This window comes from Octodon degus, unplaced genomic scaffold, assembly GCF_000260255.1.
Source record: "Octodon degus isolate 3935 unplaced genomic scaffold, OctDeg1.0 scaffold00088, whole genome shotgun sequence".
Taxonomy (NCBI): domain Eukaryota; kingdom Metazoa; phylum Chordata; class Mammalia; order Rodentia; family Octodontidae; genus Octodon; species Octodon degus.
This window is the reverse complement of record NW_004524664.1, coordinates 2,890,468-2,902,939: the sequence shown is the minus strand read 5'-3', so window position 1 is coordinate 2,902,939 and position 12,472 is coordinate 2,890,468. Positions and strand designations below refer to the sequence as shown.

Here is a 12,472-nt window from a genome sequence, read left to right as displayed (position 1 = left end):
GGTTGGCCTCAAACTTGTGGCAATCCTCCTCATCAAGGCATCTAAGTGCTGGGATTACAAGCATGTGCCAAGGTACTTTTAACCTTAGCATATTTCACTTCCTTTTCTCAGTGTTTAAACTATTATTCTGTGCAAAGATTTTTCTTTTTGCTAAATTCATATTCTGATCCTGAACTTTTTCAGCTCTACCATGACTTTGCAACAGCAGAAAGTCAACATCCTGAACAACAAAGCTAAAACCCTAACTAAATAAATATTAAATGTATTTCTCTACCAAACATTTTAATAAGCCTTGAATAATATGTAATTAATATATTCTCATGGAAGTTTTATTACAAAAGATAATTAACAGCAAATACTACCCACATTTCCCAAGAGAAGACACATTTACAATAAATATAAAATTCCTTACATTGCTTCAGGATTCATTATGCATGCATTCCCTGGACAGTCACAGTAATAGATGTTATCATATGTTAATCCCAGGTTAATCCCAAGCAACTGCACCAACACAACTGAAAATGCCTCTAGAGTTATTGTCTTTGAGTACTAAAAAAAAAAAAAGGTTGCTTCAGTTATTCCTTCATACCATAAATTTCATCAAACAATTCTGGCCATATTACAAAAATGAATTTATAGAATACTTCTAGCCATAGCCCAGTCCCAGCCAGTGTATGGGGCCATCCACCCTCCCAAAAGAAACTCTTTCAATAGACAGGCTTGGTGTGGAACCCTGTGGGAAAACTCCCTGCAGAGAGGCTAGGGTCAAGACCCAATGAGCTAATTCAGGAACAGAACATTTTGCCAAAGGGCACAGTGGGTTCACTTCAATAGGCTGCAACAGGAAGAAGCAGAGCACAGCAGCCACAATCAAGCCATGTCCACATGGACAAGTTTGACCTTGGTAGGTCTGGACCTGGTAAGTTGAGATACTTTGATAGACTCAGATCTATGAGACTATCCTTTCTCTTTCTCTCTTGATGGAGAGAGGAGGCAACAGGTAACCGAGGTGAACTAGTCTGCCTGGAAGACTCCATGTACATCAAGAGGAGGTGATCACACAGAATGTAGGGGAACTAATTTAAACAGAAGTTCCCAATTTCATATTTGCTTAGCTATACAGTCATAAAAGTGATAGCCAAATCTTGGAAACAATCAAACTGCCTTTCACCTGAGGAATGGATGAAAATGATGTGGCATTTTTATACAATGGAGTATTACTCAGCTATAAAGAAAAACAAACTTAAAGCCTTTGTAGGGAGGTGGATGCAACTTGAAGGTATACTCATAAGTAAAATAAACTAGACCCACAAAGGTAATTATTGTATGTCTCCATAGTGTAAGTACTCAAAAGAAGAAATAAGAACTGAGAGGTATAACAGACATAGTTAAATGGAAAGAAACACAACTTAAGGATTAAAGAACAAAGACAGAAAAAGGAGAAAAGTTAGGAAATAAGGTAGGGGCAAAACCATACATGTATATATACAAGACTGATAATGCAATAGTCCTAAGAATTTCCATCAGTTTTTTTTTTAAATAACAGTTAATGGGTAGAATTCTCATGGTGAAAATTCTATATTTTGATATCTTTGAACTGAGCAACTACATGTAGGACAGCAATGTGTACCATACTTGAAATATGTGCCATCTTGGTCTTGTAAATGTGTACCATTTCTAATGTCATATCAATTATTATTATACTTTTTAAAGTAAATTTTTTCAAAAAAAGGCAGTAAAAGAAAATGAGAGACAAGAACAAAAATTTAAGATTCCTTGGAACCATGTGGTAATATTCAATCCACGTGTCCCACTTGCATAATTATATCTGTTAATCTGAGCAAAAGTTTTCACAATGAAAATAGATAATATATCAGTCATTGTTGATCAGATATTCTTGTTTTGAAAATCTGTAATGTGTTTTTGTTCTATGTTACCCTGTTTGTCTTTGATTTTGCTTTTCTTGTTCTTGTATTTACTCTTCAAAATAGAAGTTATAAGAAAAATGAATTTACAAATTTAAAAAACTAGTTTATCAGTTAAATAATTTATTAAGAAAATTAGAAGCAGTTACTCGAGTAAAAGCACTTGTACTTCAAATGACAGTGACAAAATAAGATTAATATCATCATTTTGTAGGCACCTTTAAGCTGGTTGCTCATAAACAATGAAAAAAATAATGTAATGTTGATGTACATGTGGGGAATATAATACAAAACATTGTGAGCTGTTTGTAGGATTAAACAGTGGTACAAAACTTGCTGGAAATTATTAAGAAATTTGTACAAATAATATACACAGGACTCTTTAAAGACCTAATCCAAAAATGGGCATCTGAGTTATCCATCAGTCATTTTCTACTTTAATGTTTTAGGTTGCATTGTTTGTACCTGCATAATGTATTGTTTGCAATTTTTGCATTTTGTTAGCTAATTTATACTTCAGGTAATGTCAAAATGATGATTTCAATTAAATTTCCCTAAGTAAACATGTAATATTTGAGTTTCAAAATCTAAAAATGTATACTTTTTCTATGACGTATATTTCAATGTTCAAAATTGGTGCTACTACACATGAGGACTTGGCAACCAAATGCTTACCAAGGCAATTCCTGCAGCAAACTTTGGATTGCAGGCCATTCTGTGATATGTTGCTCCCACATAATCAGGATGATCCCTATAACTAAGTAATACAATTTTTCTTGTGAGGAAACACATATTAAATTATTAACAACTTGATCATTTTTGAAATGAGTATCTAAATAAAACTATGCTTTCCTTAAAATTATTACAGGTCATGTCTGAGGCTTCAAATTTCTCCATTTAATCTTTTAGCCTTCCAAATGAAAAGGGTAAATAATCAGAAAATAATTTATATAAAGGCTGCTAAAAAGACAAAGCATATAGTTCAATAACTACATCATTCATCAGTACAAAAATGCTGGAAGATAATGATAGAAACAGCAGAGTTGTAGTTATCCATCTCAGTCATTTTCTACTTTAATGTTTTAGGTTGCATTGTTTGTACCTGCATAATGTATTGTTCACAATTTTTGCACTTCACTAACTAATTTATACTTCAGGTAATGTCAAAATGATGATTTCAATTAAATTTCCCTAAGTAAATATTTTTTGAGGGAATAGTTTATTGTGATTAATTAGTATCTTATATTGTTAAATTTATTTAGTATTTTGCCAACACAATAATCTTACAAACTTTATAAGAGATTATGTTATTACTACACACAACAAAATTGGTACATAATTTTGGTAGTTAACACAAGAAATCTGTCAATATGAATTAAGTGCTTACATTAATAGATATGCCATATCATAGGACCTTTGAGACAAAACATTTTGTTTCCATGACAAAAATCTTTGTAGCACATCATCAGCATCTCCATCAGTTGAAATCTTATTTTGATCTGACCAGGCCTCCAAAGAAGATAGAAAAATCTTCATTTTAAGCTGAGAAAACATCTGAAGACAGAAGATACATATATAGCATTTTCAACAACAAACATGACACCATAGGATTATATACCTCATCCTATTATATTCATTTTACTATGTTTGAAGATAAATCTATTCATGATAAAACCTGTTGGTAAGACTATACATTTTAAATGTGAAACTGCCATTTACATAAATAATATTACTTTATTAATATGTTTCTTAGGTAAATATGAAATACTTACAGTGTTCATAAGATGAAAGATGAAAACTATTTTTTCAGCTGCCAATGTCATATCTGAGCCCATATACTCATACTGAAAGACAAATTTTATTGCTTAATCAGTGGTGCAATTGTATAAACTACATTTTAGGTAGATTTGAACATAAATTAATGCAGTGAGGAGGAAAAGTGGATTTAGATTTATCAAGTGCTTCCTTAAATTTTGGGAATAAGGCCAATTATTTTCTATATTAATCAAGAATTTTAAAACAAAAATATTGTCTTAACCTTCAGTATATGCATAGAAACTAAAGGTCTATTGGTTTAAGTACAAATGTGCATAACCATCACAGATAAGCACTAGGGTAAAATCTTTATAAAAAAACTAAACATGCTTTGTCTGTTTATGCTACCACTGTTTTCTGTAATTCCAGTCATATAATATAGCAATACATCATCGATGGACAATGCACTTCCTAACATGAACACTGAGTACTTTAATAATGAAAAATTTCAAGAACCCGTCCTTATTTTAAGAGGAAAATTGTAATTGCCCTGAAATATTATCACTAAATCTGTACAAACACTTTGCTAAGTGTTAAATGAAAATATCTAGAAGGGCTAGTTGGGATTTTCAGTATTCTCTAGGTAGTCCGCTACAGACTTCTCTCAGAAAATAAATGCAGTAAATAAAGTTTCTCTCTGATACAGACAAAAGAAATGTTGTCTGCCTAACTTCCAAAATCTGTATCTATTAGAAAATGCTTTCTACTTTGATTCTTCTCTGCATATAACCTTTCCCAATAAGTCATATTGTGCATTTTCTCTAGGTAGTACATGTAATATGAGAAAAGATCTTCCTTTCTGAGGGTAAACAGAGAAAAGCATGGTGTGAGAAAAATATGATCATGAAAATTAACCAAATATACCAGTAAACACAAATAATGACAACAGATCAAACCCTAGTTAAATGGAAGAGACTTAAATATTTACAATATTCAAATAAAATATAAACTGCAGAAATAGAAGGACACAGAAATATTAAAGGCTGAAGGCAACAGGTATACTGGAAAAATAAAAGCATTCATGCAGTAGTCATCATAATTACTGTAGCTGCATTGTTATAGCAATAGTTACACTTAAGAAGAAAGCTTGAGAGTCTCAAAGTATAAATAATTTAAAGAGCAAAATGAAAGATGACAGAAAGAAGGGTGTCTCAGTTACTCTTCTCTCCTGGCTGGGACAAATACCAGACACTCAAAATAAAGAAAGGTAAAGGTTTATTTAGCTCACAGTTAATGGAAATTTCAGTCTACACTCAGCTTGCTCCAAGGCAGAGAACCTTTTGTGGCTCTTAAGGAAAAGCAGAGAGCAAAGGGAGTGGCAACAGCTCAGACAGCTAGCTAGCTTCTTTGACCTATTTACATTGTAATGCAAAGTAACTGCCCCCGGGCAGGTGCAGCATCCACACCCACAATAATCAATCTGAACTCCAGAAGCTACCCCATGAGTACAAGAGGCTTTGCGGTGACAGCTAGACACAAGCCATAACAAAGAGATAAAAAATTTATGAAGCTAGAAAGGCAATCTGGAGATGGGAACAGATGCAAAGTAGAAAGGAGAAGGGGATGTTGTGTTGCTATAAGCATGGGAGAAGGGGGGTTGTGTTGCTGTAAATATGAGTATACGTGTGTCACTGAGATAACAGTCTTTAATTCTTTCAGGATGATACTTTGAAAGGGAATAGCCTTGTCAAACGGAGTTTATAATTTCAGTTCTTTGAGGAATCTCCACACTGATTTCCATAGTGACTTACTAGTTTACATTCCCAGCAACGGGAGTGGGATTCCTTTTCCCTCTACTTTCCCCAGCATCTGGTTTTTTTTTAAATTCTTTTTTAATAAACATTTGAAATTATATTTAAAAAAGAAAGCACATCACAACCATGAACATTGTTACAGTTAGAGGCCCTCTTGGTTCTCCACAACAATAACTGAGCATGCTCACAAGGGTTCCCATTGTTAAATCTTAACCATCTTTGAAAAAAGGAAAAAGCACACAGCACTCTACCATTTAACTTGTTTTAATGTTTCTTCACAAATGGTGAAAAACACTAAAGTACAAAGAATAATCACAATGTTGTGGCCAACATTATAAATATAGAATTATAAATTTAAAACATTTTCTGGTTTGAAAAACAAATCTGGTAGTCAATGCAGCTCTGCAGGGTCTCTGCATCTAGTAGGGCTGGTCTCTGCACTCCTGATGGTGCTCCCCTTGGTCCATTTTTCCAGGTCCTCCACGTCCACTTCTTCTTCCTCACATATGTTCCATCAAAGTCCAGGAAGACCTCCTGAACCACCTCATCTTCCTCCACCAAAGCCACCTCGGTCCATGCCATGGCCATCACAAAAACCACCTCTATCTCCACCACGGTCACCTCTGAACGTTCTACCAGGACCACCATGGTTCATGAGGCCACCTCTTTTTCCCTGCATGCCACCAAGGCCACCTCTGCCACGATCACCATCTGGGGGTGGGAAGGGTGCAGGAAGAAGCCTTCGGGTTTTGGGGCCTTACACTGATTGCATTCTGTTCTCCAGGCCAAGTTCTTGTTTCCACAACCCCTACTGGGACATTGCCAATCTCTAGCTCGATGTTGGACGTTTCCTCTTCCAGAGGTGTTTCCAAGGGAACCCCAGGGGCCTCTCAGAGGGAAACCTCCTGTGTCACTTCCACAACCTCCCATTTGACCCATGGGTTCCCCAGGACTTCTTGGGCCACCTGGACCTCCACGGAGCAGTGGTGGCATCCCTCTGCCCTCACAAGGTGGCATGCCACCTCGCATGCTGTTCATTGGAGGCTTCTTCTGAGCAAGGGAGATTTAAGTTTGCTTCCTTGAAAATCTTTCCCATCAAACTACTCCATAGCAGCCTTGCCAGTTGGTGGATCTTCATAGGACACCATGGCATCACCTTTGGGCTTTCCTATATTTCCTTGTCCAGGTAGATGTGGATCATGGGTTGCCCAGTTCTCTTGTTAATCTTAACAACCCCACACTGCTTAAATGTCTGCCAGATCATAAAGTGTCACATTGTCATTTAGTCCTTGTACGTAAATTGCACTGCTGTCAGAGTCTTCATCAGGATCTATGGGAGGGCCTAGATCAATATCTAGTCCTTCATCCATGGGTCCACCAGACTTATTGAAGCCACCTTGCTCTCCATTGCATCCTCCTCCTTGCCCACCTCTGCTCATGCCTTCATGATCAAATCCCCCTCTTCCCCTGCTCTGGTTATCAGGGCCACTCATACTCCAGTTTTCTCCTGGTTCAGAAAATCCTCCAGACTCCTGCCCATAAATACTCATGCTACTGGGGTGGTCCTGTCGGAATGAACTATGCTGCCCATAGTTGGCTATATTGACTTGGAGCCTGGCTGTAGGATCCAGTCTGGGGGGATAACTAGTGGGAGGCTGCTGCCCATACCTGCTTTGCTGACCATAGCTACTCTGCTGTCCATAGCTGCTCATAGCTGCCCATCAGTGTTCTGCTGGGAGTAACTGCTCTGATCATAACTAGTCAGCTGTGTAGAATAGCTGGTAGGAGGACAGGATGGAGGTGCAGTGACTGGCTACATTGGTTAGCTTCCAGAAAGCTAACTGGATATAACTGTAGTTACTCTGTCCATAGCCTAGGCTGAGTTGGTTATAAGCCCCTGTGCTAGATTGAGGTTGATTAATCTCAGTAGGTTTGTTACCATCTTGTGGTCTTGTGGGTGCAGTAGCTGCTGGCTGCTGCCCATAGGTTGGGTAAGTAGGCTGAGTGCCATATACAGACTGAGCTACATAAGAAGCCTGGGTGGTGGTGACTGTCACAGTGGTGGTATCATAAGCACCAGTGCCATACCTGGACAGGTTGGCTATATACCTGGGGGGCAGCTGGAGCAGTATAACCAGTGGGAGGTAGGCCATAAGAAGTCGCATATGCAGTCTGCCCATAGGTGGCAGTGGTCTGAGCTTGGGTATACTTGACATCAGTAGGCTGTCCATAGGTTCCATTGCTTTGTTGCCCATACACCTGTGTGATTTGTGCATATCCTTGAGTTGGCTGGGTTGTGTAAGCACTGTAATCCTGCTGGGCTGCAGCTTGGCTGAAGGTACTATAATCCGTGGATGCCATTTTCTCTACTTCCTCCTCATTCTCTCAACGTCCATCACCCACTCGCATTTCCTCTCTTTAATTCTTGATGACAGCCAAATTTCCTGGAGTAAAGTAGACTCCCAGTGTTGTTTTAATTTGCTTTTCTCTAATGGCCAAAGATACTGAAAATCTTTTTATGTACTTATAGGCTCTTTGTATTTTTCTTCTGAATATTGTCTATTCATTTCAATTGAACTTTTTTTTCATTTTTTGAGAGTATAATTTTTAAGACTTCTTCAGATATTCTAGATATTAGTCCTCTTTCTGAAGAGCAGCTGGAAACCTTCCCCCCATTCAATAGGTAGTTTCCTTGCTATGTAGGACCTTCTCATACAATTTTATTTTAAAGAGAAAAAAATTAAAACATGAAACAAAATTTCAAAACAAGACAGAACCAATGATTAATAAATGTGTATAGGAAAAAAATAAATGTGTATTATATCTTTGAACTAGTTTCTCAGAGTACAAGATATAGGGATTGAATTGTCCACTTAATATTAGCACAAACCTTTCTTTTCAATGAACTGAGAAAAATTAGTAGTATGACTATCTTCATATATATATATTATATATAATTTGCTCAATATATTTTCATAATATATAGATATATATTTATATATATTATATTTGTAATTTATATATATAATATAAATTGCAATAAGTAAAATATTACCATTCAAAGTTGCTTTAGAAATTAAGTACCTTTTTTTAGGCATTAACTTACAATGACAACTGTAGTACTCTGAGAAAGCAAATCAAAGAAGACACCAGATAATGGAAAGACATTTACTCTTCCTAGATAGACAAACTACTATCAGTAAAGTATAAAAAGCAATATATATATATTGCTTTTCCCTTCCTCATTTTCTCCTTTCCCCCATTCTAGTTTCTTTTTCCTTTGAAACAGTTTCAATATAATCCTATTTGTCACTTCTTTATGGTTCTTCTTATGTAATTTGGGCTCTGTTCAGAGCGTTCCTGTCCATGTCTATACCCTCAAGAGTTTTACATACTTTATTTACCAAAAGACTTTCTGTTTTATTATCTAGGTCACTGATCCATGATTATTTTAGTGCAAAATGAGAGATATGGATCTATATTAAATCTCTTGCGTATTGTTAGGTAGTTTTTCAAGTGACATTTGTTCAAGAGGCCATCTTTTCTCCAGCACATATTTTTGGCTCCTCTGTTAAAGATGAGATGTCTAGTGGTTCATGGGATTGTTTCTTCACTCTCTATGTCACTGATTACATTGTTCATGTGTGTTCCAGTATCACACCTTTTTAAATCAGTATAGCTTTATGATAACAGCTTGAGATATGGGATTGTGATGCTTTCTGCTTGGCTCTTGTTGCCCAGTATTTCTTTTTGCTACTCTAGACCTTTTCTGATTCCATGTAACTTCTAGGGATATTCTTTTCTAGTTCTGTAAAGAATGAAGTTGGTGCAATGGCCATGACTCATCCACATGGCTGACACTGACAAAGGATCTACAAACTCTGATACAGGGTTCCAGCATAAATTCTGAGGGAATTTGACTCACATTGTCAGATACAAAAGTTGCATTTCTTGTTATATAGGTCTTGCTTTATCTTGGTCTTAACCATCCAGCAACAAAGTATAAAAATGAGTTATAAAAAGTAAAGTCATATTAATATGCTGAGCTGTAAAAGGCTCAAGTCAACAACTTCTGACATTGCAAGTCCTACTGATAACCCACTACTATTATGGAGTACTGGACTATATTGGGTTATTTTGCTGAATTCACACACCTACAATATTTGAATGGCAATGGAATACCCATCTCTGACAAAACTAAACAAAAAAGGGGATATAAATGAAGGACCATTTTGTATCTATATATGCAAATAGGATAGATATACAGCTACTTTCTCTTAATTCAATGAGAAGAAAGATTTGTACTAATAGTGTTTGGACAGGATATCATGTCTGCATCTTGTGCTATGAATAACCACTATGAAAACAATATACAAGGTATTAATTATTAAAACTGTCCTACTAATTGGTTTTGAAACTGTCTCATTGCTATTTGTTTCTCAATAAAATTAATTTTAAAAAAAGAATGGAGTTGATATTTTGAGGGAGATTTTATGAGTCTAGCTTGATAATATGACCATTTTACTGATAGTAGTTTGTCTATCTAGGAAGAGGGAGTGTCTTTCCATTTTCTGGTGCTCTCTTTGATTTGCTTTCTCAGAGTACTACAGTTGTCATTGTAAGTTAATGGTCTCTAAAGCAACTTTGAATGGTAATATTTGTAATTTCTTTCACAGTGTATTCATTCTAAATGGACAAGAATGCTCCTGTTTTTGGTTCATTTGTTTTATAACTTTTTACTTTGTTGAATTTGCTCATTCATTCTAAGAGTCTTTTGATGGAATGGTTTGAGTATTCTGTGTACAGCATCCTGTCATCTGTGAATAATGATAGTTTTCCTTCTTCCATTCCTATATAAATATCTTTTATTTCTCTTGTTAGCTTCAGCCAAAGTTTCCTCTACTATATTGAACAAAAGTAGTTAAGAGTGGACAAACATCTTCCTGTGTTTAGGGGAAAAGCATTCAGTTTTTCTCAAGTTGGTATGATGTTAGCAGATTTGTCACAAATGGCTTATATCAGGCTGAGATAAAATTCATCTATGCCTGTTTTCTTCAGTGTTTTTATGATTAATGCAGAATTTTGTCAAAGCCTTTTTCTGTGTCTATCAAGATAACCACATTTTTCTCCTTTCTTCTGATTAGGTGATATATTGCATTTACTGATTTATGTATGTAAAGCCGTCTTTGAATCCTATCGATGAGTCCAATTTAATCAGAATGTTTGATCTTTTTAATAATTTGTTGCATTCTATTTGCCATCATACTTTTAATGAGTTTTTATGTATGTGTATTAAAATATTGCCCTGCAGGTTTATTTTTTAGGTCCTCATCTGGTTTTGCTAGCAGGGTAATATTAACTTCCAGTGGTAAATTTGGCTGTATTCTGTCTCTTTCAATTTTATAGAAGAATTGGAGAAGTATTAGTATTGAATATTCTTTGATGTTTTACAGAATTCAGTGATGAATTCTATGAGTCCTGAGTTTTTTCTTCATTTTTAAAAATTACTCCCTCGGGGCCAGGGAGATAGCTCAGTGGAATAAGCACTTCCCTGGCAAGTGCAAGGGGCTGAGTTCAATCCCCGGTTCTGGGAAAAATAAATAAATAAAAATAAAAATTGCTCCCTCAATTTCATTTCCATTGTTGGACAAACAATATTTGTATATTTTCTCAATTCAGTTTGGGTAATACAGACACTTCTAGAAACATGTATTATTACTAGATTCTCCAATTCCTTACCCTACAGGTTCTCCAACTATAATCCTATGGATTCCATGTTTCTCTGTTGTGATTTTGCCATTTCTAATTGCATCTATACAGGTTTTTTCTTTCCTTCTTTTGCCAAGTTTGCATAGAGATTTGTCTAATTGGTTTATGCTTTCATAGAATCAGTTCTTTGATTGTTTTGATCATTCATTGACATTGTTCTCTTAGTCTCAAGTTCATTAATATCTACTGATTTTATAATTACAAGGTACTGGAGTGTGTAGGAGAGCTTACAACTACCCTGCGCGGGTGAGACCTGCCAGTTCCAGCCCATGTGCAGTGTGGGTGAGACCCTCTTCCACCGCTTTGGGGCTACCTCAGCACTCCAGAGCACCTACACACCCCGCCCACCGTGTGAGAATTTCTGCCGCATTCTAGAGACCCAAGGATCGAGTCCTAGCCAAAGCCCGGTAAACATGTGGGAGAGCTTCCAGCTACCCTACACCAGAGGGACTTGCGGTCCCTGCCCAGAAGCAGTGTGGGTGAGACCCTCTTCCAACCCCTTGGAACACCCCCAACCCCCATGACGACTCCACAGCACCGCTCCCACACTTTATGCCTATTTTTAAAATATATTTTAATTTTTAAATGTTTTTTCATCATATTCTATAGGGACTTAAAGTTCAACATATCAACACTTGATGAGAAATACCTGCTCCATATTATACCTACGATGTTTGATATGCAGACAGATAGTGAGGTTAAGCTTAACAGCCTAGGTATTATGGTAATAACAATAAGCTTGTCCTCTGGATAGTTAACAACCTAAGTTTGCAGATAAAAATTAGAGAAAAAGGAGGGCCACCAAAAGCCAACATTTTGGCCCTTGCCTTCCAAGGTCAATTAAGACTCAGGACATGTGAGAACTTGTACTGAAATGTCATGGAACTCGGTAGTGTCCCAAATTTTCTGATCAAGGAGATTATGGGGCCAAACAGGAAAATGATTGATGATGTAGAGTGTGCCTAAGGACAGTCACATGGAGAGAAAACATTCTCTCTGGCTTTCACAGAGAGCACATTTGCCAAGCAATGGCTGTGACTCATTCACATGGCTGACATGGACAAAAATTCTACAGCCTGAGGTACAGGATCTCAGGATAAATCCTGAGGGCATTTCACTGACCTTCTCAGACCCAAAAGCTACAACTCTTGTTACATAGGTCCTGCTTTACCTTGGTCTTAACCATCCAGCAGAAAAGTATAAAAACGA

The 12,472-nt window shown here is 36.5% G+C and overlaps 1 protein-coding gene and 1 pseudogene across 2 annotated transcripts in view; both read right to left on the bottom strand.

Moving 5' to 3' along the window:
• Nucleotides 1-12,472, bottom strand: part of LOC101573490 (A disintegrin and metallopeptidase domain 3-like) — a 181,533-nt gene that overhangs the window by 51,079 nt on the left and 117,982 nt on the right. For both annotated transcript variants that reach the window (XM_023722016.1, XM_023722017.1), the window contains 4 exons: nt 3,698-3,769; nt 3,313-3,479; nt 2,601-2,682; nt 413-549 (listed from right to left, as the gene is read on the bottom strand). In XM_023722016.1, coding sequence (XP_023577784.1) covers nt 413-549; nt 2,601-2,682; nt 3,313-3,479; nt 3,698-3,769 — 458 coding nt within the window. The remainder of the gene's footprint in view (nt 1-412; nt 550-2,600; nt 2,683-3,312; nt 3,480-3,697; nt 3,770-12,472) is intronic.
• Nucleotides 5,914-7,855, bottom strand: LOC101584185 (annotated as a pseudogene).